The 27,983-nt window shown below is 48.5% G+C and overlaps 2 protein-coding genes across 5 annotated transcripts in view; both read left to right on the top strand.

Annotated features, from left to right (window-relative positions):
* The window catches only part of FRMPD3 (FERM and PDZ domain containing 3), a 57,392-nt gene extending 53,287 nt beyond the window's left edge, over positions 1–4,105 (top strand). For all 3 annotated transcript variants that reach the window (XM_027663158.1, XM_027663161.1, XM_027663162.1), the window contains one exon: positions 47–4,105. In XM_027663158.1, the coding sequence (XP_027518959.1) occupies positions 47–2,916 (2,870 nt within the window). In that variant the 3' untranslated portion in view covers positions 2,917–4,105. The remainder of the gene's footprint in view (positions 1–46) is intronic.
* A 9,380-nt stretch (positions 4,106–13,485) lies between these two features.
* On the top strand, positions 13,486–26,551 carry PRPS1 (phosphoribosyl pyrophosphate synthetase 1). Of its 2 annotated transcripts, XM_027663174.1 has the most exons (8): positions 14,272–14,378; positions 14,771–14,950; positions 16,087–16,270; positions 16,614–16,712; positions 18,418–18,542; positions 20,259–20,432; positions 21,274–21,433; positions 24,474–26,551. In XM_027663174.1, exons 3-8 carry the CDS (start codon positions 16,166–16,168, stop codon positions 24,564–24,566), a joined length of 756 nt encoding a protein of 251 aa, XP_027518975.1. In that variant the 5' UTR covers positions 14,272–14,378; positions 14,771–14,950; positions 16,087–16,165; the 3' UTR covers positions 24,567–26,551. The 2 variants fall into 2 exon arrangements, with proteins under 2 accessions (XP_027518974.1, XP_027518975.1); XM_027663173.1 differs by lacking the exons at positions 14,272–14,378; positions 14,771–14,950 and adding an exon at positions 13,486–13,780.
* Positions 26,552–27,983: the final 1,432 nt, after the last annotated feature.

The following is a 27,983-nucleotide window of genomic DNA, read 5'->3' as shown; positions in this document are numbered from 1 at the left end:
GGTGGTGTGAGGTTTGTTGTGGGGTTTTCTTTGTGTCCCTCCTCAGGTCTCATTGTCCTGGCTGCCATCACTCCCGAGTCCTCCTTGGACTCTGGCCATGAGACGAACTCCTCAGAGCTCACCGATGTCTCAGAGATGGTCTCTGCTATGAAGCAGCATCAGAACGCAGCCTACTTCCTCACACAACACATCAACAAAGAAAACCTCCTGGCCAGGAAGGACTTGCCTTTCCGAATCCAGAGCTGTGCTGCCCAGGCTGTTCTCACCTCACCCTACCCCCTGAGCCGCCAGGAGCCAAACCCTTCAGTGAAGCCAGCTTCCTCTCCCCAAAGTCCTGGCCTTACCAGCTGCAACAGCAAACAGGAGCAGCAACATGCTGAGCAGAGCTACACCTCAGCTCTCCAGCCAGGGCTGACCCCCCAGCTCAATGAGCAGAACAAGGGCGCTCCAGTGCCAAGCACTGAAAGCAAAGGTGCAGGCCACACAAAAGCTGCCTTTGAGGTATGTCTGCATCCCACAGCAGCCCTGAGCAGGGAGCAGTCACAGGATCTACAAGAGAAGGTGCCCAAAGAGGTGCAGCCAAGCTCCAAGCTCCTCCTGGATCAAAAAAGCTGTGTAACTCCAGCCATCATTTCAGCTGCTCTGCAGCAAGTGGCAAATGCAAAAGCCTCAGCTCCCCAAGTGGTGTCAGCCTTAAAAGAGGACCAGAATGTGAATGGTGCCAGCAGCTGTGCATTAGCCAGCAGCAAGCCTTTGACACTTAAAGGAGGTCCACAAACTGCAGAGACATTATGCAACTGTCAGCAGCAGCAGCAGCAGCAACTCTCTCAGCAGCAGCACTGTGAAGTCTCTCCAAGTCCTAAAGAAGCTCATGGCAGTCAGGCTGAAGCTTTCCACCTCACCTCAGCAGGTGAGGAAATGACGTCCAGTAAGACTTTTGCCTCTAAAAGCTACCAGCAAAAAGTGAGTAAAGATGTTCCAGGAAAAGCTGCAAGCGGAGAGACAGGGCAGAAGGCAGGTGGGGAACCCACGAGCCTCGTCTTGCAGAAACACACAGCTCCTTCAAACCCAGGACAGAAAGTGCAACAGGAAAGTTCAGCCAAAATCTTAAAAGCTGAGAGCAGCAAAGTGCACTCTCCGTCACCTGCTGGCATTTTCAGGAGCACCAGTGAGGAAGCCAAAGGGCCAATCCAGCTGATGCCCAGATCTGAGAGCCTGCAGATCAGCACTGTGCCTTCTAAAAAAGTAGAAAAAGTACTGGAGGTGACCCAACAAGATGCTGACGTCCCAGCTAAACCCAAAGCCCCAAAAGCTCCCTTCAGGTTCAGGAAGCTGTTCTCTGCAACGTTTCCGACCCGGCTGAAGAAGGAGACAGACGAGCGGCAGGCCCAGCTGCAGAAGGTGAAGCAGTACGAGCTGGAATTCCTTGAAGAGCTGCTCAAGCCAAAGAGCAAAGGTGACCTCCCACCACAGGAGTATCTGCACCCACCTGCCCCTGGGCGCTGCAGCTGCCAGCTAAGGAGCAGTCCTGTGCAAAAAGTCCCGGGGATGTCCAGGGAGCAAAGGCGCAGCTGTGACTGCAAGAGGATTTGCAGGGGAATGAGGCCACCCCCAAATCAGTTGGTGATATCCGAACTGGAGAGGAGAGGGAGGGATAAAGTTGCAGATGACCAGAAGCAAGTAGAAGCCATTAGGCTGACAAGCATGAGCAGCCCTTCCAAAGGCAAACGGATACGATCCACAAGTTTGGAGTCCAGAGACTACCGGTCAGATCCAGAGAACGGCGTGTCCTGTCTGGCAACGTGCACTTCCCCAGGGGAGTGCATGGGAGCCCCGCACTACAGAAAGCTCTTGCGTCGCTACAGTGTCAGTGAAATAGATAAGACTGATAGGACGTCCTTGTCCTCTGACATCTACCAGAACATCTATACGACCAAGCAGAAAGGTCCCCAGAAAGAGCCTGAGCCCAGCATCATCTGTCCTGTTCTGAAGAGCAAAATCCTGGAAGCCTCTGGAGTGGCTGACCCCTCCTATGTGCAGATAGCACAGGATAAAAAGAACCAGAAGGCTTCAGGAGTCTTCTCTGTCCAGGAGGAGATGTACCCAAGTCCTGCTGAGCTGCGGGATGAAGACACAGAGGATGAGAAGTGCTGCTCCATCCGGTACTGCTTCTACTACAGGAAATGTGATGTTGCAGATGATGGGAGTGAAAAGGATGAGCTGTCCTATTCCATCCCCATGCAGATACTCCCAGGAATGAAACTGGACAATCAGATGGTCCCAGTCATGAGCAGGACTCTCCAGGTCCTAGATGCAACAGCCTGCAGCAGTCCCAATGACAGTCAGACCCAGGAAATAGATTTAAGGACCTCCAGTTTCGAGGGGAGCTTGGCAAAGATCAACACCCTTCGAGGCCACGCCTACAGCTTTCCCAACGGGTTTCTGCAAGTGCAGCTGGACACCAATGAGCTCCTGACTATCCTGAGGCAGTGTGTGCTGAGCCCTGATGTCCGGGACTGCAAACCCTACATCTCCCAGCTGGCTGAGTACAAGCAAGAGCTCGCCCTCAAGTTCAAGGAGTTTCGGGCGTCCTGCCGCCGCGTCGCAGCCGTGGACAAGAGCCCTTCCCACATGCTCTCTGCCATCACGAGCAGCTTCCAGGTGCTAAGCAGCCTCATCGAGACCTTTGTGAGGCTGGTGTACGTCGTGCGCTCGGAGTCCCAGCGCCAAGAGCTGCTGACGAAGGTGGAGGAAGTGGTGAGAAACTACACCTTCCTCCTGAAGGCTGCGGAGGAGTCCACGGCCAGGATGCTGAGCCACCAGCAGACCGTGGAGCAGCTCGCCCGCCAGTCAGCCACGGTTGCCACTGTCATGAGCACGCTGACACGCTCCCTAAAGACACTGATCAATAAGTAAGCCAGCTGTGAAGACCAACAAGCCAGTGTGTGCCAGGCCATGTGCTGACAGTTCTCCAGTCTCACGGGTCTGGTGAGGATGCGTGTCTGCAGCCCCACATCCACCGGAGTTCGCAGTAGCCAAGACACTCTTTGATCTCCGCAGGATGGATGGTGGTGTTGGTGGTGGTTTTGAAGGGTGAATTCGTGCCCTGTCACAAGCTGTGCCAACCAGCTCATTGGGGGCTCAAGCAGCTTCTTTGCTTGTTCTCCCACACTGGCCTCGTCGGTGACGGTACTTGGGAGGCACAGCTGCCCCATCTCCACACTAATTTGGTTCTGTGGGGTTCTGGGCCTCACTGGTGCAAGGACCTTTGTCACAGTTTGTGGTGGGCCAGTGAGTTACCAGGAGCTGAGCTGAAATCTCCTGGCTTCACTTGGGCAGCGTGGAGCCAAACCAGTGTCTTGCCACGTAAACAGCTCTTCTGCCTCCAGGATCTTCCTGGCCCACAAATACGACGTCATTAGCAGCAGAAGGGATCTACAGGGATACAGCAGGGGTGAAAGTCCCTGCTGCTATGCTAGGGCTTGGGAAGTAGTCCCAGCACGGGCAGGATGCCATGATCCTGAGACAGAGCTAGGTCACCCTACTAGGCTCTACTGTCACAGCTTAGGCACCAGTGCTCTAGTCCCAAGCACAGGTACTGCCTGTGCAAAAGGCATGGGCTTAATGCCTGCAAGTAGGGAGGATCCAGGGAACTACAGGTCTGTCAGTCTGACCTCGGTGCTGAGAAGGTCATGCAGCAGATCGTTCTGAGTGCTACCACATGGCATGTACAGGACAACAAGGGGATCAGGCCCAGCCAGTGTGGGTTTGTGAAAGGCAAGTGCTGCTTGACCAGCCTGGTCTCCTTTTATGACAGGGAAGCTCAGTTAGTGGGTGAAGGAGAGGCTGTGGGTGTTGTGTACCTAGACTTTAGTAAAGCCTTTGACACTGTGTCCCACAGGATTCTCCTGGAGAAACTGGCTGGATGGCCGGGCCAAGGGAGTGGTGGGGAATGGAGTTAAATCCACTTGGGGTTGGTCACTAGTGCTGTCCCAGGGTTCAGTGTTGGGGCCAGTCCTGTTTAACACCTTTATCAATGATCTGGATGAGGGGATTGAGGGCACCCTCAGTCAGTTTGCGGATGACACCAGGTTGGGCAGGAGTGTTGATCTGCTGGAGGGCAGGAATGCTCTGCAGAGGGGTCTGGACAGGCTGGATCCATGGGCTGAGGCCAGCTGGATGAGGTTCAACCAGGCCAAGTGTCAGGTCCTGCCCTTGGGTCACAACAACCCCCTGCAGCTCCAGGCTGGGGCAGAGTGGCTGGAAAGTGCCCGTGGGGAAAGGAGCTGGGGGTGCTGGTGCACAGCACCTGAACATGAGCCAGGGTGTGCCCAGGGGGGCAAGGAGGCCAAGGGCACCTGGCCTGTGCCAGCAACAGTGTGGCAGCAGGACCAGGGCAGTGACTGTCCCCTGTGCTGGGCACTGGGGAGGCCTCTCGAATCCTGGGGTCAGTTTTGGGCCCCTCAGAGCAAGAAGGACATTGAGGGGTGGAGCGTGTCCAGAGAAGGAAACGGAGCTGGGGAAGAGACTGGAGCAGAAGTGTGATGAGGAGCAGCTGAGAGAGCTGGGAGTGTTTAGCCTGGAGAAAAGGAGGTTCAAGGGGGACCTTCTACAACTCCCTGGTTGTAATCAGGTGGGGGTCGAGCTCTGCTCCCAGGCAGCAAGTGACAGGACAAGAGGAAACGACCTCAACTTGTGCCATGGGAGGTTTAGATTGGATACTAGGAAAAATTTCTTCACTGAAAGGGTGGTCAGGGTTTGGGACAGGCTGCCCAGGGAAGTAGTGGAATCACCATCTGTGGAGGTATTTAAAAGATGTGTAGTTGTGGCCCTTGGGTACATGGTTTAGTGGTGGCCTTGGCAGTGCTGGGGGAGCAGTTGGACTCAATGATCTTAGAGATCTTTTCCAACCTAAACAATTCTATGTTCCCCTTCCTCTTCTGGATGGCTGTATCCATGCTAAGAGACCCTGCAAGGAATCCAGACTGATCTTTGACCATTGCAAGCCAGAAGCTGGGCTAGCAGCTGAGAGGAAACCTCTTTCACACCATTCTCTAGAGGTCAGGTTCTTGCCTCCAAGGCTCTGCCCGAAGCCTCTCCTATTTCCTTTCACCGTGACCATTAGAGAGGAACCCTAGATCAGCTTTGTCTGGGAGCCAGACAGGGGCTGTCCTCCTTGCCAGGGTGTTGGGGTTCTTTTGCTGTCTTCACCAGGCTGACTGCCATAAGAAGCATTATTTAGTACTGTGTGATGGTTATTTGTTTGAAGTTGGGGTTTTTCGATTGGGTTTGGGTTTGTTTTTTTTTTTTTTCACTTGCAGGTGAATGGTAAAATGATTCCTAATTGCATTCCTTCCCACCCCAAGGTTCCCCTCCTCCTCCTCCTCCCAGTCTAGCTACTAGATATAATCAATCAGACAGCCTTAATTGGTGTTTCGCTGCAGTCACCTCCAAAACAGAGCAAGGAGAAAAATGCAAGGTTACACATTGCATTGCCCTTACCCTGCCACCCACTGCACTTCCCGCGTGCACGGGGAGCGCGGGTCCCGCGTCTCCCCATCCCACCCCCTCCGGCTGGACAGGGAGGTCACGGCATTGCTCAAACCCAGCCCGCTTGCCCCAGTGCTTGGGGAACGATCAGGGATCCCCGTAGGATCAGTCACTTCCCACCTCTGTCGTTTTTTTACAAATATGCACATTCGGAACGTCTCGTTCTTCCGCAGGAGCTGTGGGAATGCACAATGTGCTTTTAACACACGCGTCCTCGGCCCAGTGCAATAACCTCCCCTGGCCCGTGGCTGTCCTGGCCTTGGGCTGTCAGCAAGGCAGAGAGGATCCTGCTGTGGGACAGCCTCCTGATTTCAAGAACCATGTAGCAAATATCCAGTGGAAGAGCCAACTGGGACGTCAGCCCGTGGTGTGCCAGGCCTGTTACAGTGCTGAAGGCTGACAGGGAGACGTGTTTTCCTTTTCCCTGGGAATAACCTATCATGAAACTCTGAGTTTCTTCAAGCTCCCCGTTATGCCTATATCATTCCTCCATAAATCTCTCAGTCTAATACAGAGGAAAATTTTTTTATCGTCTGTATATATTATATATAAATTAAAAAAATATATAAATTATATCTATACACAAAATTTATGTCTTGTTTTACAAACAAGAAAGATTAAATATATTAATCTTAATATCCAAACTAGCATTTGTGTCTTTTTTTAAGAACTTCTGTGGAAATGTGGCTGTTCTCAGCTGTACAAAACAGTGTTTGTAAGCAAATCCACCTGTTTTTGTTGCTATAGAAATGCAGGTATCTCCATACTGGAAGGGCACAGCTTAAAGATTCCAACATCTCTGGGCTCCACAGCAAAGTTACCATATCAAGGATGCAGGCTGAAACTAACTGTTTGACTTGCCAAGGTCACTTTTGTGTTGTTAATTTTAGTTTAATTTCCCTCCAGAAGAGGAAGGCAGCAGCAATCACCCCTTCAGCGCTGGCACTGGGCACTGTGGCTTTGCTGGGGAAAGTGTGGGACACCCTCCTGCCCCCTAAGGAGGGGAGAAAAGGATGCTTTAATGAACTCCTGATCCCTTCCAGGTGAGCCAAGCTGAGCACCCACTGACCAGCTCCAACCCATGTTTTTAGCCAAGTCCCAGCCTTTCCCTGGCTCTTCTGCCTGGGAAGAGGTGACAGTGTGTGACCTGTCAGTGGCCTGGTGGCTCTGCTGCCCCGTGGGACTGCTCAGGTGTGTCTGCAGGTGTGTTTGCCCAGCAAAAGCAGAGCTGGGGAGAAATCTGAGCCGGGCAAACAATTTCCCAGCCACAGATGATTTCCAGCATACACATTTCACCTGGCACAATGAACCCCGCTCTGTTTATCAGGGAGGAAAGCACTAATGTGTGTGCTCTATGCGCCCCAAAGCCCCCAGGAACTATAAAATCCAAGTGCAATAAGGATCCAACACAAAAAAAAACCCTTAGAGGAACTGGGTCATTCTCTGTACGGGGGTTGAATGTGTTGTCTAAAGCAAAGGCGGCAGCACTTGAGAGTCACACACGCTCTCGGTGCCTCCAGGCCTGTTATTTTAATCTGCATCACACCATTTCCCATGCTGAACTGACAATGACACTGAAAGGGACAGAACCCACCTATTTATAAAGCTGGATATGGATCGAAACCAAGAGGTTTTCTAACAACCCCCCCAGAACCTGAAAATATTATTGACAGCAGGCAGTTTAATCAGCGATCTCAGAGTCGGTGCTTAGTACCATCTAGTGGGCAATAAGCACCCTGTCAGAAAGGAATGGCTTCTTCACAGCACCCTCTTGTTTGTACCAAGATATTGTTTGTGGCATTAGGTGCTCCAGGATCAGCCAAACGTCCCTTTGTGAATGGAGGAGCTGGACTGGTACATACCCAGAAAGGATGATGTTGCTGTACTCGTTTCTTAGGTATAGCCCCTGCAGCCTCAGCATTCGTAAGTACTCTTAAAGGAAATGGTCCAGATAAAACACAGACAATTAAAAGTAATTTTTTTTCCCCAAATCTACCTCCCATCTAGTTTATCTACCTGCAGACTGGCCAGTTCTCATCCAGCTCTTCACTTGGAAGCCACTGTGGCCCAGGAAGTCAAAGCAAGGAAAACGACAGTGTTGTTTGCAGGGATGTGTGCAGAAAGATGAATGAATTTTTCTGCATTCCCTCCCACCAGAACAATCTTCCTGAGCATGGCAGGTTGTGTTTGCTGCCCTTTAGCACCTTCTCAGAGCCTGCCCTTCTCATACTGCCTTGGCCCTGAGTTTCCTGCTGTAGCCTTACAGCTGATGCAGATTTCCTTCAGAACCTTCACAGCTCCCAGGAGCACTGCTCAGCCACAGGATGTATTCCTGGCCATCTGATGTCACTGCACCCCCATAGCCTGCTCCCTCCCCTAACCTCCAAATTATGTCTGCTCTCAAGGAGTCCTCACCAAGGCTCTACCAGTGACAATGAACAGAAAAGGAACAAAAACTGGGCCACTGCAGGTCCCCCTAAAACTCAGGAGAAAAGCAGAAAACCTTCTGGTGTGCTAGTTTTGGCTGGAGTAGAGTTAATTTTTTTCACAGTAGCTGGTATGGGTCCGTGTTTGGATTTGTGTTGATAACACAGGGATGTTTTAGTTATCACTGAGCAGGGCTTATACAGAGCCAGAGCCTTCTCTGCTCCTCACCCCACCCCACCAGCGAGGAGGTTGGGGGGCCACAAGGAATTGGGGGGGACACAACCAGGACAGCTGATCCCAACTGATCCAAGAACATACAGTGTCATGTTCAGCATACATAGCTGGGGGAGAAGGAGGAAGAGGGGGATGTTTGGAGTGATGGCATTTTGTCTTCCCAAGGCTCCACCATATGTAATGATGACTTATTTGCCAGCTGAGGTTAAACCACAACACCTGGCTGTCAGGGGTTAAAGTGTCAAAAGCAGAAGCTGGAAAATCAGCAGGCCTCAAGCAGGAGTCCCAAGATAGGTTTTGTGTCTCGGTGGACTTTGCTGGTCATTGTCAGCTGGAGACAACAACAGGGCACCATGGTTTAAAGCACTTTGAACTCTAATCCCCATGGCGTAGCAGACACATTCTCCTGTCAGGATTTCCATCCTCTCCAAGGTCTTGGCAACACTACACAGGACTTGCAGGAGCCCCAGATACAACAGCAGAGCAAGCTGAATAGCTGGGACCCACTGCTGCTTTCATCATGACCAAGGGAGCCGACAGTCAAATAGAAGTGAGTAATGTCTAAATTTTATCCTCATTTAAAGCACAGTGTCTGGATTTCTGTGTAAAATATCCTAACAAATTCCTCACATAGGCAGTCACAGTGGAGCTGGCCAGGACACCCATGGCTTTAATTGGACATGGGAGAAGTCTGCCAGGGAGGACAAGTATCTCAGCCTGTTTACATCACCCAGCCATATCTGGTATACATGAAGACAGTCCATACACTTGTTATGGAACTTTTCTGAAGGTTTTTTTGTCAGGCAGGGCATGAGCAGATGCCTCGTCCCACTGCAGCTGCTGCACAACCTCCCAGCCCAGCTGAGATGGTGCCCCTTGCTGTCACTTGCCCCCCACATACAGAGTGAACAGGGAGGGGAGGGAGGTTCTGCAGCTAGACAAAGTTATTTAAAAGCTGTGTTTTTGTGGCAGTAATTCCAGTTTTGCCTCTCTGAGGTTTGTTGCCGATGCCAAGGGCTGGGGAAACAGATGAAAGGGCTGGGGACATGCACCAGGTCTACACACACTGTCTGGGACATTTTATAAATCTCTCCTAAATCCCACTTTTGGAAGGCACCTTGGAAATACTCCTGAATCTAATGAATATTCACCTCTTCCTAGAGCAACACAGCTCCATCCTCAGTTTTACCTGGGCTCCTTAGAAAGGTGCAGTAAAAGTGCTGAGTAGAAAGATCAGGAACCAGGATTAGGACCAGGGACCAGTCAGAATCCTTTAAAAAGCCTTTCATCCCTAAGTCTGTGTTGTTTCTAGTGGACACTTGAAAATACCATTTATTTACCAGAGTTTTCACCTTTTCCTGACAAATGGTGTGCTGAGCCTCTATGTTTCCACCCCTTCCACCCTTTTTGGCCTTAACTTTTTCTCAGCCTCTCCTTTCCTATTCATCCTCCCACCCTTTCTCTGCCTCTGCTTTTCTTTCCACCTTCCCTCACTTTTTGACCTTCACTTTTTTTCCAGCTTCTGCTGGAGGCAAAGAGCAGAGCCGAGTGTTATTGCCCTCAAGTGCCATTCATTAACGGAACCGGCTGTGAGGCAGGGGAGTCACAAGGCAACGGAGAGAAATAAAAACCCTCACCCCCAGGCTTTTTTTGCATGAAAATGTGTCCTTGATTAGTGGCTGGTGGTAATTGAGTGGCAATTGTATGTAGGAAAGTGCCAAGAGAGGGACAAGGGCTACTTGTCTTGATTGACATCACCATGAAATTTGATGCCGTTAGTGTGCTGCTTAAAACTTCCTGGAAAATACATTCTCAGGTGGTGACACGCAAAGGTGTTTCTGATGAAGAGCATCTCCACAGAATCAGGTAAATAAAAATTATTTCCCCCCCCCCCCCCCCCCCCCCCATTTTTGTGCTTTTCAGGTTCTCCTTAGTTGGATGGTAATTTAATTCACAATTTACAAAACTGGAGGGAACACAGCACCTCAGGCTATGAGCTTGTCCTTTCTGCTACCAAAACCAACTCTGCTTGCCTGTACTGTAAACCACGGGAAAATTAAATAAAATCGCTTAGATTGGAAGTAAATAATTTGATTCATTATATTTTGCTTTCAGAATGAAGCCAGCCTGCTGGAATGAGATGCTTTAATTCTGAATAAGAGTATCCACAACAAGAGCTGAGGCATTTCAATGCACTTTCACATCCAGACTTTAGGCTGTGATCATTTTCCTGAGCATCCTTTGGCAGAAAACCTGACTCACAAGCCAGACCGAGTTTGGTTTTCAATGGATTCAACCACACAGTCTCTACTTTAATCTCATTAAGGCCAAGAACCAGATAAACATCTCACTCTTCAAAGCTGGTTCTCCTTGTCCCTTCTTCACTTAATGTCAAAGCAAACTCTTCAAAGACAAGCTGTGGCTGAGGAACCTCCTTGACAAGTTTTTTCGGCTTTGTTTAACTAGGACTTTGATGCATTAAGAGCTTCTCCTTAATCAAATCCCTGAAGTTATCCTGTTCCAAGAGCTTTGTGAGCAATAGTGATGAATTGTTAGGGGAGGTGGACTTTTGTCCTCATGGACAAAGTGCTGTCTGACCTACAAAGGCATCGTGGAGGCTGAAACACTGAGGGGAGCAGGTGTGTGTGAAAACACACCTGGCCTCCAGCTCAGAACAGGCAAAAAACTCCAATTAATCTTTGATTTTACAGGTAACAGGTTGCCAGTTTCTGGTTTCAAGGATTAAGGATCTAATTTCTTTTTCTTTTTTTTTTTTTTTTTGGTCAGATTTTTCACTCCTGCAAATCCCATCTCTGTGGTGCCAGGAGGAACCTGACAGACACGCTGCTTCCAAAGTCCTGTGCAGGGAAAATCAGGCAGAGCTCATCAAGGAGAGGCATCATTTGCATGTTTTAATATACCCTCTGCTGCCTTCAGGCTCGGGTTCCCAGTGCCTGGTTCACAACTGAACTGGGAGGGGACTGGGATGTCAGGGCACGGGAGACATCCTGTATTCAAGAGCAGAGGAGGGGAAATGGAATTTAAACCAAGAGTGAAGCAAACATTTCAAAATCAAGGTGCCCTCCAGACCAAAGTCTGGGAGTCATGGCTACAGCGATGTGGATTTTGGGCAAGAATGTGGTGCTAAAAATTTGGGAGATATCCACGACTTCCATCACTCAAAACACCAGGTCGCCACCCAACAGTGAACTTTTCTTCACTGTCAGGATGATTTTTGTTTGTTAAGATGATTTTTGCTTGTTAATATGACCAATGTTTACCAACAAATTAGAAGCAAAGGGCTGCATTCTTCCTTCCCCATTCCTTGGACTTGTTGCCTGCCACAGCATTTCACAACTGCTGACAGTTACACCAAAAACATCGAAATCACCATATATTGATTTCCAACTACATTAATGCCAAACCTGGGAATTAAAATCCATTTTAGTCCAGACAAATTCCAAGTTTAATGATGCTCTACAAAGTGTTACAGAAAACCTCCCCAGAGTATGTTTTTGTAGTTATTAATTTACAGGTCTTTGGGGATAGTGGCAGCAGCATTTGGGGCCAGGATAGTTGCAAGATGAAATAATGAAAACATGACCAGCTTTGAGAATTCTGGACTATTTCTTCTGGTTGAAATTCTCAAGGACTCCAAGTAATAACTTATCCCTGCTAAATTCACTGCAGGGTTTTATTATCTCTGAGACAGTCAGGTAACACGAGTAGGAATTACCCAACTGCAGGAAAATTCTAAAGAAGCTGTTTGTGGCTTATCTTGTATATTTATTTTTTTTGTATATTTATATATACGTGTCAATCTTCCTCTTTCATTGTGTGGGGAAACAAACAAGGACAGACAGGGGGCAAATAATCACTCATTTAATGTCATCATTACACTGGAAATGTGAGCAATTATCAATTCCTGCATTTCCTGTGATGAACCACGGGGGTCTTTTATTTTGCAGGGGTTTATAATAACACATACAAATTAAAATTACTTTATTTCCTTAAAAACAGTGAAGGGTAAGTTGAGACGATTAAGTCTTAAAACACATGCAGGATTATATTGGGCTATTAACAATGACTGCAGACTGGATCAGAAATGTAGAACAAGAATAAACCACAATAAAAATCACACTGGTGGAATTCTTGGGGGGGGGTGTCTCCTGTGAGTTGTATTTCACATTCCTTGTGATTCCCTCCCAACTCGGAACCTTCTGTGATATCCAGGTTTAAAGGTTAAAAATCCAGGTTTAAAGGTTAAAAGCCCTTAGCACGTTTATTTTTTGCCAAAGATAAACTAATCTGCATAATGTAACCACGTACAGGCTGATCATTCACAGAAGACTAACTGGGTATTAGTCTGTAGTTTGGTATGTATTATATATATATAATTAGACATACGAGATAGATTTATAGTTAATATATATATACACACCTATATATGTATGTATATATGTTATATAAAAGTACCTTAATTATGTAAGTGTATAAATTATATATTATATATAACTGGGTATAAAATTGAGTACAAAACCCCGATCATAAATGTAAAAAAAAAAAAAAAAACACTCAGAATTTAAACAGCACCCACGCGGGTTTTAACACTGATCCAGGATAAAAACACCCCTGGGAGGGCACAGCCGGGGGCGCCGCAGCGCCGGGCTCGGTGCCCCCGAGCCCTGCCCCGCTCCCGGGGCCCGGCGGTGGCGCGGCGGGCCCGGTGCCACCCGGTGTCACCCGGTACCGCCTCACGCGCGGCCCGCGGGGTGACGCCAGCTCCGCGCAGCGCCGCGCAGGGCGCTGGCGGACGGACGCAGCGGGCGCGGGCTGGCCGGCATGCTGAGGTAAACACCGCCGCGGCTCCGCGGGGCCCCGCTCCCCCCGGCGGGGACGCCCCTGGGCCGGCGAGGGACGCGGGCGCGGCGCCCTGAGGCGGCACCGGGGGCATTTTCCGCCTCCTTCCCCCCCGCCATGACGAGGCGCCATCATGGCCGCCGGGGGGGGGACGGTGGCGCCCGCCGCGGGACACGTGGGGCAGCGCCGCCGGAGCGGGCCGGCCTGGCCAATCGCAGCCCAGGTCGGTAGGCAGCGACCAATCGCAGGCAGCCTCCTGCTCTACGCCCCGCCTCCGCGAGGCGGGGGTAGAGCCCAAGCCACGCCCACCGACGCAGCGCGCGGGAGGAGGGCCCCGCCCCCGAAAGCCCCGAAACCAATGGGGAGCGAGCGGGGGCGTGTCCGCGGGGCGGGGAGGCTATAAAGGGTTGGCGCGGCGGGCGGGAAGGGGTAAGATGGCGGCGTAGGGACGGCAGGCGTGATCTGCGCCCACTGTGCCGCGTCCGCGCAGGAGGCGGGCGGGTCCCCGCGCGGCAGCCGCGGGCGCTGCGAGGCGGAGCGAGGAGCAGCACGAGGGGAAGAGCGGCGCCACCGGTGCAACCGCCGCCATGCCCAATATCAAGATCTTCAGCGGGAGCTCGCACCAGGACTTGTCGCAGAAGATCGCCGACCGCCTCGGCCTGGAGCTGGGCAAGGTGGTCACCAAGAAGTTCAGCAACCAGGAGACATGGTGAGGCGGGGCGGGGCGCGGCCACACTACAGCTCCCGGCGGGCCGTGCGGCGCTGCGGCGCTGGGGGCCTGCGGGGCGCCGCGCGGGGGCTCATGGGGGCTGTAGTTCTTGGGCCCTGCGGCCGGGCCCGAGCGGCGTGGCCGCGCTCGGACGCGTCCCTGGAGCGCTCCCGCCGCGATCCCGCTGCACCGGAGCCCTCCGGGACATTCCGCCCGCTCCCTGCGGCACAGCCGGGTCTCCGTGCGTGCCAGCTCGGGCCGCAGTGCCCCTTGACCGCGGAGCCATATGCGGGCCCTGGCGCTCGGGGCCTGCCCCGCATGGGCTCCCACCGGCGGGTCTGGGGCTTCCCCCGGGCGGTGCGGGGCTCCTGCATGTGGGTTTGTGTTACCTGCCCCCGGTGGCAGGTGTTGGAGCCGTGGACTTCGCCAGCCGGACCTTGCCCCCTCCGCCCCAACGCCAGGAGCTTCCACCTGCATTGATCAGGCTCTTCATCCTTAGTCCAGATTGCGATGACCTGATGCTTGACAGGTTTGTGCTTAGCGTGTAACTGGTGCCTTTAAACTACTCTGAAGAGCATCAGAGCCTTGAGAAGTATTGGTACTTAAAAGTACTGATAAATACTACTTAAAAACGTTGATAAAATTGTTCAGGAAAGACTCACACCATCATGCAACCCAGTCATGTAGTCTGTGTTCCCCCCAAGCTCTGAAACCTAGGATTCATCTTAAGTTACGTATCTATGCCTTATAAGCCTTGCTGGCATCCTACATGAAGCTAAAAAAGAGGTTAAAAATTGTTCAGAGCTCTTAAAGCTTTCTTTTGAGAAGTACACTGAGCATGTCTACACCACACAGTATATTATTAAGAACTTTGACTGATTGCCCCAACCCACTGCTTTCTTCTGGAAGCAGTATTTTTTATTTTCCAGGAGAATCCAGGATGTGCAGGTGACATAGTTGTCCTTTATTAACTGCTCTTTACCCACCCAGTCCACTGGCCAGAAGGTTCTTATGTCAGCAGATAATGTGACTTAAAGACCTAACAGACATCTTATTTAGCCCAATAAACTGACAGCAGATGCATCCCAGAAAGAGTAAGATTGTTTTAATGGAATAATTCAGATACTTTGGACAAGCAGTGTCTTGAATCAGCTTAATATTAGTCTGCTAGTAAGTTCAGTTGGAGCTGACATTTGTGTGCTAATTGCTGTTACATTTTAGAGTTCTCATTGACTGAAACTCTCCATGAGAGGCTAATGAATGCTGTAGGTCAGTGTGCAGTAATGACAGCAGCTCACTGGTGGATTTTGAGCAGTAAGACTATAAATACCTAAAAGTCATCAAAAACGGGTTGAAGATGAGAGAAGGAGCAGAGAAGGAAATATTAAAATTAGGATTCTACCCTGAGGAGCTCCAAAAGTGAAGCCATTAGGAGTGGGGTGGGTGATTGTTCGTGGAGCTGGATGTGGCCTCAGTCTGCAGAGTGGGTGAGCACCTCCAGTGCAACAGGAAAGTAACCATGGAAGAGCTTTGTCCTCAGTGGACTGACTTCTGGTTACTTCCAGATCTGTGGCAGGCTCCTCTGAACTGAGATGATGGAAACGCTCAGTGGCATTTTTTTTTTTTGGCATTGTGTCCCCATATGAAGCCTCACCCCCCAAGACTGCTGCTGCCTTTCCCACTCTGTGTCTGGTGCAGGTGTCTCTGGAGCACTGGAACTGGCATTTTGCTGCTGGCAAACAGGACCTTTGGCTTGTGTTCAGTCCCTTCATCAGCAGGGATTAGTGTGCATTGCATCCAGAAGGAAATTAACCCCAAAAGCCCTTCCAGAGGGAAATGGCTGGAGGGCTTCTCCATTTGAGCCAGTGAAGGGCTGTTATGGCTCTAAATCTGATGGTTGGCTGCAGTGCAGCTTTGGTAGCAGTTTGACCCTGCTTTGTCTGCTGACTGGCCATGGTCCTTGCCTCCTTTACACTGCTGCTTTTAGAGGTGGTTGTACTTGTGATTCAGGGGGAACGAGGCCTGCTCTGGGGTGTTTACATGCCTGGCTTGTGTTGAGATCAAGAGTACAGGCTGAGTGCTTTTAGCCTTGCTGGCTGGAGCATTAGATTTGATGAGTGAGTGCTGTAAAATAGCTACTGAGCAAACAAACAGCAGTGTTGCTGCTAAACAGCCCTGATTATAGGACACTGTCCCCCACAGACCCCTGGCAATGCAGTGCCCTGGTTGCTCTGCAGGCACAGGTAATGGCTATGTTTTTAATTTGTGTATTTGGCTACAACTCTCCCTTCCTCATCTGTTCCCAGCGTGGAAATAGGCGAGAGTGTGCGAGGGGAGGATGTCTACATCGTGCAGAGTGGCTGTGGTGAAATCAATGACAATCTGATGGAGCTCCTCATCATGATCAATGCCTGTAAGATTGCCTCAGCCAGCAGAGTCACAGCTGTCATACCCTGCTTCCCTTACGCTCGGCAGGACAAAAAGGACAAGGTAAGGGATGTGGCAAAGGGTTTCTGTGGGGAGGGTGAATGCACACCTTGAAAGTCCTGTCTGCTGGATGGGCTTTAGATGAAGTTTTATCTCCTCCTCTGCGTATTCAACCTGTTTTAATTTCTTTGAACTTCAGGGCGTCGGACTGCAAATTCATCTTTTTATAAAGATCTAGTTCTTTTTGAAAATACACCAAGTTCTAATCACCAGTTGATGAAAAGATGCAATGTTAATGAGTGCTCCTTTTAGTAACTGCTTGTGAATCATTGCCTGGAAGCAGAAGGCTGACATCTTGATGGAGGAGTTGAACTTGTCTTAAAATCTGGGTTTTTTTCTGTACTAGAGTCGAGCTCCAATCTCTGCCAAGCTGGTTGCAAACATGCTCTCTGTGGCAGGTGCAGACCACATAATCACCATGGACCTGCATGCATCTCAGATTCAGGTAGGAGCTAAAATCAGGGAAGTACTTACCAGCTCAAGGCTGAGCTTCTGGACTGCCCTGCTTTCCAGTCATTGCTTTTTTTTTTTTAGACACAAGCAGTGCAAGACTTGGGAATTTGGGACTGGAAGGGACTTGTAGCATCAGTCAGAAGAGGGTGGGGAGGTGGGTAACAGGTTCATCTATAAATGAAATTACAGTTACTTTTGATCAGGTCAAGCATATTGAGTCTTGTGTAAATGAACATTGGGCTAAGAAATGATCACTGCAGCTTTGTTGCCACTCAGTGACACTGTGTATCCTTAGCTGGAACTTTGAGGAATTTGAGAGTAGAGCTTTGTGGTATTTACTGGGTTGCCACAGAGAAGAGAGCAGTTAGCTCTGCCCCCACGTGTCCTGGCACAGCTGCTTGTGAGGGTTCTGTTGCCCAGGACAGTGATTTGATAACTTGCTGCTGGCAAGATGGGCAATCCCACTGGTATCCAAGCAGTGCCACCCTCCCACATAAGTTGGCTTTGGTTCTCCCCTGAGCTGCTGGTGAATTGAAAATCATTCATAGGCTTTGTTGGCTTATGAACAGAATAGTCTCACAAAGCAATTTAAGTCACGACCAGAGCTGTGTAAGGAAACTCAAGAGCGTGTGCCAGGGAGAGGAGCAGCTGCAAGCTGTATTTTTAGTCTTGTTTCTTTCCACCTTGAACAAATGCCCTGAGACCAAGAAAACTCAGTGCAACTGAGAGGGGATGTGGCCGAGGGAGGGATGTCTGTTGTGTGGCTGAAAACTCTGAATCCAGAAGGGGTAAGGTATCTACTGCCTGGTGAAGGAGGTGGCCTGGCTGTCTTTTTAACAGTTGAAAGTGCTGTCATTCACACTTCAGTATGATTTGCCCAGAAATACTTTGTCTCAGATGAAAAAAAAAAAAAAAATCCATGGGGGCACAGCTGAGAAGACTTTCAGACAGATCATGAAATAACTGAGGGGAGTACATTCTTCCTTAAGAGCTCAGAGTTGATGTGTGCCACAGGCTTGACCTCTCACCAGCAGCAGTGGGGAGGTTTAAAGGAATAATTTGTGTATATGTGCTTCCAGCATCTGGCTGGTTTCAGCCTGGTTCTTGTAGCTGCTCTGTTGCTGAGCACAGAAGGAATAATGGTAGGAAGGATCTGTTACCCCTCTACCTTGGATTAAGTGCCCCCCACTCTCCTGCCTATTGCTCCAGGATTAACTTCTGTCATTCAGCGACCTTTGAAGTTTACCTGGAGGACTCTGCAGGGTCACTGTAATGTTGTGGAACCAGCTGCATTAGTTTAAAGGCAGATGTTACTCAAGCCTGTTTTGTATATGTGAACAGTTTTGTGTAATGAGCTTTAGAGATTGACTCTGTAAACAGGCAGCCAGCTGCTCTGGAAATGAGTGCATTTGATGCTGGCTTTCTGCACTCCCCTAGGACAGAAGTAGTTCCATGTTGTGGAGGTGTGAGATGTAAAGTGTTACTTATGCTGCTAAACTATTCCTGGCTCTGAAGACTTCTTACATTACTACTCTGTGTATCCCAAAAGCTACTGCCCTTATATTAAGGGGAGTAAAAAGGAAAGCTGAAAGCTGTGGAAAGGTGATGACTACATGGCTGATCACATAGAAGGCTTCTTACAGCTCTTTCTGGCACGTGACCTTCAGCTACATCTGTTCCTGTTGTCTTCCTTGCAGGGATTTTTTGACATCCCTGTTGATAATTTATATGCCGAGCCTGCTGTATTGAAATGGATCAAAGAGAATATTGCAGAGTGGAAGAACTGCACCATTGTCTCACCAGATGCTGGTGGAGCCAAGAGGTAAGCTGTCAGACAGGCAGCTGGAGGTGCTGCTTCTGTGTCTACTCAAATTCCTAAGAGTGCTCGTGACCTTGTTTTTAAGACACGTGTTCCTGCTGCCAGCCTGCCTTCCCAGACAGTCTGTGACAGCTAGTGAAGAGTGGTCAGGTATGCTTTCTAGGGAGTGTTTAGAAGGTTTCTTGGGCTACATGGGGGATTAAATAACTTCTAGGATTACAGCTGCATAGGTAGAAATTGTGCAATTACTACATCCTTCAGACTGAAACAATTTTTTGTAGACAAGTGATTACTCAGGTTGAAGAAGGAAGTAGTGTAGCTGTGCCAAGACAAGGTGACTGCTGCTGGTTAATGATGCATTTTTATCCAGGCTGTTTTCTTTGCAGAATGAAGCTTAGTCTACTGAGGCCTTTTCCTACTGTACTACCTCGGATTTGAATATCTAGCTGTGACTTAAGCCTGTTGCCACTCTTCCTCTCCCCTGAGAGCAAAGATAGATGGTTGCTTTCTAAAAAGCAGCAGCATATGTTACAGCACATTTCTATTTTGATAGTCTGACAATCTCCCATCTTTCTGCAGACAAACGTGCCAGTTTGTGGGCAGTTCAGAATGTTCTTAGGTGCTTTTGGGGAGAAACTAAGCTTTTCCATGATGCTTTTATGTAAGGGCTACATGTGAACAGCAGAGGGATGCAAATGTGTCCTTTAATCCAGGACTGTCACACCAAAATGTGTGCTGATCTGATTCACATCTTCAGAGTGCTTTTAAGTGATGTGTTACAAACAGCCAGGAGACACTAACACGGTAGGTTCCTGAACATCTTCCACAGCTTCACTGTGGTCCATGTATTGGTCAAGACCTTCTGTATATTCAGCTATTTCTGTAGCCTGTTGCATAACACAGTATGGGAAGTGCCAAGTCAGCCAGATATAATCTGAATCCTGAAAAAACCTTCTCAAAAGCCACTTAAGCTGAAATATGTCGATGTTGGCTGGTGCAATATTTTAAGGAGATATGCAAAGCCAAATACTTCAGTGGAGAGTTTAGTTTGACAGTCTTGTGTAGGACTCCCAGAGTGATAAGTCTGATCCAGTGGGGTTAGGAGTCTACTTACCTCAAGTGCAGAATTTCTTAGTACTGTGTGTATTTTGTTCCTTCCAGTCTTAATGCTTTCAAACTCCTCACTGTTCATCAGTATCAATATATGAAGTTTAGGTCCCTCTGGTAAGGTTGTTCTGTGATTGCTTTAACAGGAATAAATAAATGTGAGGTGGTGGACTTGAATTTCCTGGTTGTGCTTCTGTGCACAATGATTGAATGCTTACAAGAGTGCAAGTAGATCCCTGTCATAGCCTTAAGCCTTTACAGTGTGCTGTTATAAAGATGACAACTTCCCAAGTGTTTGGATCACCTCAGATTTGCTGAACTTGCTGGTTAACATTTGTTTTCAGCTTAAATGCAAATTACTTTACAGTGGTCATGATGAAAGACCTTTATCTCAATCTAGTTGCTGTCACTGGGAGAGATTATACCAGAGATTGCAAGCTCAGCTGCTTGAAGGGAAACTAAGGTGGCAGAGTGCCTTTTGTTAATTGCTTGGGAGCAGCAACAGATGTGGTGACAGCTTCTCTTAGTGCAGTTTGTGCTTCATATTAAGAGGGATTTGATTGGAGCTGCTGTGTGGAGTTAAGTGTTGTCTGGAAACTGTTCTCTCTTCAGAGTGACCTCCATTGCAGATCGGTTGAATGTAGACTTTGCCCTCATCCACAAGGAGCGCAAGAAGGCCAACGAGGTGGATCGCATGGTGCTGGTGGGGGACGTGAAGGACAGAGTGGCCATCCTGGTGGATGACATGGCAGACACGTGTGGCACCATCTGCCACGCTGCAGACAAGTGAGTGGGGCTGCCTGCTGCTCTGCTAACTCAGAAACCCATTGTTAGGGGACACCGTGTAATGAGTTAATCAGAGGATTTGCACAGCAGGTTTCGCCGAGTCTCCTGCAGTTCCTTGGTTATCTCGTGTCATACGAAACGAGTAAAAAGCCCAGTTAAAGTTCTCTAAAGTGGGAATAGGTAGAAAACCATGGTGCCTTTTTTATTGTTATTATTATTTGAAAAATACTTGTGTAGAAAGGAGACTAGACCATCTCTGGCCATGCCAGGTAGAATCAGGTGCTGTCTGGTCCATCAGCTGAAGATCATACATCTGAATTTCTATTACAAGTAAGCTTTTCAAACTTTGATATCATTCAAGCCTTCTACACTAGAAACCACCAGCATATGCAGCATCATCAACAGTGTTAAATACTCTATTAAATACAGTATTCAATATTAACACAGTTAAATATTAACACAGTGTTAAATACTCTATTAAATACAGTATTCAATATTAACGCAGTTAAATATTAACACAGTGTTAAATACTCTATTAAATACAGTGTAAAATTATTAACATGGTATTAAATATCTGCTGCCTTGTGTAGGCAAAATCACAGAAGGTGACTTGTATGATCTGTTCCAAATGTTCCAGAGCTAAGAACAATGTTCTTTTCAATGTGTGCTTTGCCTGTGGTGGATTTCATGGTACCTGTTGAACTGTTTGGGTTGGTTTTTTTTCCCCAAGTCAGTAGTGGGCTGGAGAGGGGAATCAAAGGTAGCCTGTCTCCTAAGCATTTATGTCAGCTTAATACCTGCTGAGAATTACTCATCCTTCTCCTTTACTTCCCCCTGGCAGGCTTGTGTCAGCTGGAGCCACCAAGGTTTATGCCATCTTAACTCATGGGATCTTTTCTGGGCCAGCAATTTCTCGGATCAACAATGCCTGTTTTGAGGCAGTTGTAGTCACAAACACAATACCCCAGGAGGACAAGATGAAGCAGTGCCCTAAAATCCAGGTGAGCATCTACTTTCTCTTCTGCCACTCCTTGGGGGTGGTAACACTTGGCTACTCACCTGTTGAGGGTGAAAATCCCATAATACTGTCTAATGCTGACAACAGTTTTATTGGTAGTGCAGTCAGTGTTGTTGACTAGTTCTCTTGGTTCTGTTGCTGTGGGGTAACAGGTTACAGTGATAAAATGCAGCTTCTAATCCAGCTCATCTTAAACAGTTCATTAAAGTTAATTTTTATCAGGGCTTGTCTTACCTAGATCAGATCTCTGATTTAATGGGGCCACAATGTAAGCGAGCAGCTGGCTGTGTGCCCTCTGGAGCAGTGATGTGCTGATGACCTGCAGTACTGAAGCAGAAGTAAACAGGAACTTCTGACACAGGTGCTGATGGCTTTGTTGTGTGTCTGTCACTTAATGCCCAGCTCTTTAAACAGAATATCTGGCCTGTGAAGCAAAGTGAGTGTGGTCTGGGGAAGGTGAATGCTTCCTAACAGCAGTGCAGATGAGCTGGGAGTCCCAGCCTTGTCCCATGGACATGCCTTGCTGGTTTGACCAAGAGCAGCTGACACAGCTCCACAGTACAATGCTCAGGTCCTGCTCCAGAAGCTCCGTGTCTCTCCTGTGCTGACGAGCCCAGAACTGGACACAGCACTCCACGTGCCTCACCAGGGCTGAGCAGAGGGGCAGGATCACCTCCCTGACCTGCTGGCAACGTTCTTCCTAATGCACCCCAGGACACCACTGGCCACCTTGGCCCCGGGGCACACTGCTGGTCATGGACAGCTTGTTGTCCCCCAGGTCCTTCTCTGCAGAGCTGCTTTCCAGCAGGTCACCCCCAGCCTGTGCTGGTGCCAGGGGTTTTATTCCTTGGCAGGTGCAGGATTCTGCCCTTGCTTTTGTGGAACTTCAGATAGTTTCTCTCTGCCCATCTCTGCAACCTGTCAAGGTCCTTCTGAAGGGTTGCACAGCACTTTGGGGTATTGGCCACTCCTCCCAGCTTTGTGTCACCAGCAAAGTTGCTGAGGAGGCACCTGTGCCTTCCTCCAAGTCACTGATGTGTAAGTTAAACCACACTGGGCCCAATACAGAACCTGGGGACACCACTAGTGACAGGCCTCCAAATAGACCCCGTGCTACTGATCTCATCCCTCTTGGATCTGCCCTTCAGCCAGTTCTCAGTCCATGTCACTGTCCACTCATCCAGCCTACACCTCCTGAGCTGCCTATGAGGATGTGAGACAGTGTCAGAAGCTGAAGTCAAGCTAGACGATAGCCACTGCTCTCCCTTCACCCACCCGGGTAGTTGTTTCATCACAGAAGGCAATCGGGTTGGTCAAGCATGATTTACCTTCAGTGAATCCAGGCTGACTTCTCCCAGTCTCCTTGTTGTCATCCTTGCAGACAGAGATGGCCTCTAGAATAAGGCATTCCATCACCTTTCCAGGGACTCTGAGGCAAGACTGATTGGCCAGTAGTTCTCTGGGTCTTCCTTCTTGCTTCCCTCCAGCCCTCAAGTCACCTCTCCTGCTCACCCCAGCTTTTCAGAGATGATCATGCATAGCCTGGCTCTGATGTTTGCCAGCTCTCTCAGCACTCGTGGGTGCCTCCCATCAGGGCACAGGGACTTGTGTATGTCAAGTCTGCCCAGGTGTTCTCTAACCCAATCCTCCTTGACCAAGGGAAAGTCTTCCTTCCAGCATTCCTTTACCCTGGTCTCCTGCTTGTCAGTGCAGACCAATGCAAAAAAGGCATTCAGTAACTGCATCCCCTGTCTCCAGGGTCCTCCTTCCATTTAGTAACAGGCTCACATCATCCTTTGTTTTCCTTTTGTTATCGATGTGTTTGAAAAAGTCTTTCATCTTGTCCTTGACATCCTTGGCCAGACTTAATTCCAGATGGGCCTTGGCTTCACAGCACAAATATCTAGGACACAGGCATTTGGAGAAGCTCTGGAAAGTGACTGGCACTGCTCAGACTCAGCTGGTACTGTGGTGTGAGTGTAGCAGGTTCTCCACTACTGGGCTGCTGGTGGAAGGGAAGCTGAACTGTTTGAAGCTGCAACCAGTTTTAAGCTTTTGGAAGTACATTACAAGCTGATGGCAAACTGCTATTGGGTTGCATTTTTGTCAGCACTAACTTCTGGATGATATTCCTGCAACATCTAAAGCATGCCTGATGCTTCAACTTCTTTCCAAGCTCCACACTACAGCTGGTGTAGGCAAAATGTTAAACTGGCAATCAGTGTGCAAATAGCTGTAGCCAAAGATTGCAATGGAGCAGTTTTCTAGGCTCTCATTTAACACCTCTTTTACTCTGACGTCTGATGTTCCATGTTGAGGAATACAGAACTAAAGGATTTCTCATGAGTCATATGCTCTGTCTGCTCTGCAGCTTTTGAGGTTTTTCTTGCTTCCCTTCGTAGACAAACTATCTGAAAGACAGAGATGTTAAATACGGTTTTCACTTAGTTTCCTTAACATACCATGAACATGGTGCTTCTTACTGAGGGTACCTATATAGAAATGCTGTAGCTGCTGGGACTCAGAGCTGGGATTTGACTGAAAGTTGACTTTCCCTCCTGGTTTCCTGTCTGACCCCACCAGATGGAGCCAGCACAGCACCCAGGAGCTGAGCTGTGGCACAGCAGCTTCATTTCTCAGACTGCTGGCAGCGATGGTAAAATCTCTTGGCTCAGAGGAAGGGATCTAATCTTGATTTAGATTCCTCTAACTTCTCTGCAAGCTACACAAAATGAGGCCTGGGGTACACAGACTTAGGGAGTCTCAGCAAAGCAAAGTGACAGTAGACTCTAACTCTGACAAAGATCAACAGTCAAATAACATTTGTAGTGCTATATGTAGAGTATCTTCAGGCTTATATGCAATTAAATCCCAATTCTGTGTAGAAGTTATTTGCCTGCATCTGGTGCGTTATAAATGTTGGTGATGAGTTTATTCTTTTAAGTTCTTCCTAACTTCCCAGATGTTCTTCCAGGCTTGATGTCTTTTCCCAGTGATGCTGATCCACCTTTCTTCCCCTCCAGGTGATTGACATCTCAATGATCCTTGCAGAGGCCATCAGGAGGACTCATAACGGGGAATCTGTTTCCTACCTGTTCAGCCATGTCCCTTTATAACAACAGATGTCAGCTGCTGCTTGTATGGCTTTTTTTTTTTTTTAAAAAAAACCAAAAGTTGTTCAGCTTGTTGTAAAGTTCCGTAGAAGACTCTGCTTGTTCCAGTGCAGTTCTCCACAGCTCCTGCTTAAGACAGGCTTACTGGCCCTGGTCCCAACACTGGGAGGCTGGAGGGGGGAAGCTCATCTCTGTAACACTCCAACTCCACCAGCAACCCTGTGCATGGGGCTCATCAGTAGTGTTGACTCAATTCTGCAGGTCTGTGGAGAGCAGGACTGACACATGGCTAATTGCCACAATTATTTTGAGGGGGGGGAGGGAGAGGGTTTGTCTGTGGGCAGGGTTAGATGATCTGGCATGTGCACCCTAAATTGTTTGGGAAGTAGAGCTCCCTAGGACATGTTGATCTGGATCTACAGCAAGAGCCCAAGAGACTGCTGGCTGTTTTACCACTCTGTACCTGACAGCCCTTGGAGAGTGGTGGGGAAGGTTTGTGTCTTGGCCAAGCTTGACCCTACTTGAAGCCCTGGGATAAGCCTAGGAGGTGGTTCTGCTACAGCTTCCTCCCATGAAAGGAGATCAGTGTAGCTTGCAAACTTGAATTCCTCTTATTGCTGATGAAATTAAATGCCCTTTAGTGTGCTACACAGCAAAGTGAAGGTGAGAGCAGAGTCTGTGCAGGGCTGTGTTAGCTCAGTGGGGAAAATGCATCCTGGACAAGTGTTCTTTTCTCTCTTACACAGAGGACCCATGGTGGTTGTGTGCTTCGGTTTCTAGTGCAGGCTAAAACCAGCTTCTCAGTTTCACAGCTTCCTGTTAGCCCTGCTAGCAACTAGAGGACTGCTGTCATGTACTGCAGCTGCACCTTGACCTGCTGTGCAAAGCCCTGACCCTTTTTTTACCAGTACAGTAGTAAACCAAGCCTCTTTATCCCACAGTAGCATGGTTGTTGCATCTAGCAAGTGCCTGCTCAGACGCTGGGGTGACCTAATACACAACAGCTTTGTGTCCAGCTGGCTTAGCCTCTCATTGCCTGCAGTCCTGTAAGTTACTGACACATTGTTTGTTTGTCCTGCTCGTTGTCTGCCTTGCCTTCAAAGTGTTGCTCCTTACAAAATATCTCAAGGCAAGGAGCACTGCAGGTTGCAGGACTATGGAACTCAAAGAAACCTTTGGAGTAGGTGTGATGCTGCTCAGGAGTGCTCACAGCAATGGTTTGAAGAGGCTGGTGATACATAAGTACTGGGAAAACTGCAGATCTAACACCAACCTGACAGGCCACAAAGTGCCTGAAAGAAAAATACCAAAACTAGAGCTGTCTGAGGCTCTTAGATGTAATAAGTATCATCTGAAACTTGAATACTTAGTAAATATACCAGACAATCGTAAGGTAAACTGCTGAGTCTCTCTTGAACTCTTACCGGTTTATAGACCAAGCATTTTTATTCTGGGGTTTTTTTGGTTGTTTGTTTTTTTTTTTATAAGCACTCCTCTTTTAATTGTTTTTGAGCTGGAGGAAGGGAAAAAGGGAAAAGAAGGAACTTGAAATTACTTTCTAGAGTAACCAGCATGGCTTTGAGAGGCTGGGGGCTGGGGTATAAGTGGAACTAACTGAAAGACTTGGTTAAAATCTAGGGAAGTACTTCTTTAGTTGTGCCTTTTGCTGAAGACTTCTCTCCCTTCCTAAACTCCTGTCCTGTGGCAACGTTAACACTTCTATTAGTGTAGGGCTTTTTTTTTTTTTTTTTTTTTTGTATAAGAATTGGTGTTTTTGTCTGGAAACTGTGCATCTCTCGCTTCTTTGCTTTGCATCCTGCACTGAGCTCTCCCGAGAGTCCGTGATTCCGCCTCCTGTACGGGAGCCCCTGCTGCCACCCTGCTGCTGCCCTGAGAGCCAGGACTGCGGAGCAGCGCTGAGAGGATTTTCAGCAGCATTTGTGTTCAAAGTTAAGACCTGATGAAGGAATTAAACTTTTATTTAAAAAAACCACGGCCTCTGCCTGTAAGTGCTTTGAAAAAACCTTAAGGGGATGTGTGAGTCGGGTCACTTGAAAGGCAGGCAGATCATGAAGTAAGTTTTATTTGGAAGGGACCTTGGAGGGTTGTCTGGTTTAACCCTCGTGCGTGGGTTGGCTCTGCTCAGGTTGCATGAAAGGAAAAGCATGGGACTAAGCTGCTTCTCTTAGTGAGCAGTGGCTTTTGCCTGTCTCTGCTTTCCTTGACTTAATTATAAGAGGTGGTAGTGCAGTTTCTCTTGTACTGTTTAATTATGTATCTGAGAGGATTTGTTCACATAATGTTCAGGTGGGGGAAGCCTGAATAGTTTAACAAGTACAAATGAAGAATTTGTAAGTGTCTTGTACAGAGCTGATGATCAGAGGCAGCAGGATTATGCCTTGAGAAGCACTTTGTTGTAACTAAACCCTGATCCTTTTTCTCAATGTGTATTGCAGACTGGGAAAGTGTAAATGAAGTCAGAAGGATGAGATAACAGGTCTAGGGAAAGGTCTTTGGCCTTACAGTAGATTTCCAGGCCTAGATTTAACATGACCATGGCCTCAGGCAGACATTTGCTGAGGATCATAACTTGTTCATTTGTTAAAATGTCCTTCAGTACTGGCCAGTGAGTAAGTTTCTCCTCAAACAGCAGGGTGGGTGTTGTTGGGGTGATGTAATGTTCACCTTCCTTAGATAAGAAACAGAACATGAGCTTTACAGCCAACGATTTGCACACAGGTAACCATTTGTGTTGGTGTGTATATAATGTTTTCTTAGTTACTTTAATTAAATGTGCAGCTTGGAGTGAGGGAGAGCACGAACTTCAAGTTCCATGTGACAGCACTGCAGCTCATAAAAAGTGTGGGAGATGCACAGATAGGTATGAGTACTGTCCCAAGGAGGTAAAGTTGTTCTGCTCTGAAACCTTCAGATCAGAAGGGATGGAGATTTTACCAAATTTCCTTCCCCAAATTAAAATACTCCAATACTTTCTAATTACTGAGCCCATTGGTAGGTAGGTAGGTTGTGGCTGACTTGTGCTATTCGAGCAAGTGTGTCTGCCTTTAACAAATGGGTGTATTAAATCAAAGCACTCTTCTCCCTGCCCAGGATAGTCATGGATGTAGCACCAGGCAGCTGTGGGGAGGGTGTCCCTTTGCTGCAGCGTGGGCTGGGAGGAAAACCAGCCCTAGAAGGGTGAATGGCAGAGAGCCAAGTTCCTGCAGTGTCCTCCAGGTGTGGGAGTGGTGCAGGGATGCCCATCCCTTAGCCCAGGTGAGTTCAGCTCCAGCAGCACCAGCCATGCTGTGAAGGGCTCGTGCTGTCTTGAGCTCCCTGTTGCAGCGGAGATGGTTCTTCAACCTGTCCTGGGGAGCTGCTGGGGTGAGCACGGAGCATGCAGGGTGTTCTGGAGGTAGG

Source organism: Corapipo altera, unplaced genomic scaffold (assembly GCF_003945725.1).
Source record: "Corapipo altera isolate COAL_440 unplaced genomic scaffold, ASM394572v1 107b, whole genome shotgun sequence".
Taxonomy (NCBI): Eukaryota; Metazoa; Chordata; class Aves; order Passeriformes; family Pipridae; genus Corapipo; species Corapipo altera.
This window is presented reverse-complemented; position numbering and strand designations above follow the sequence as displayed.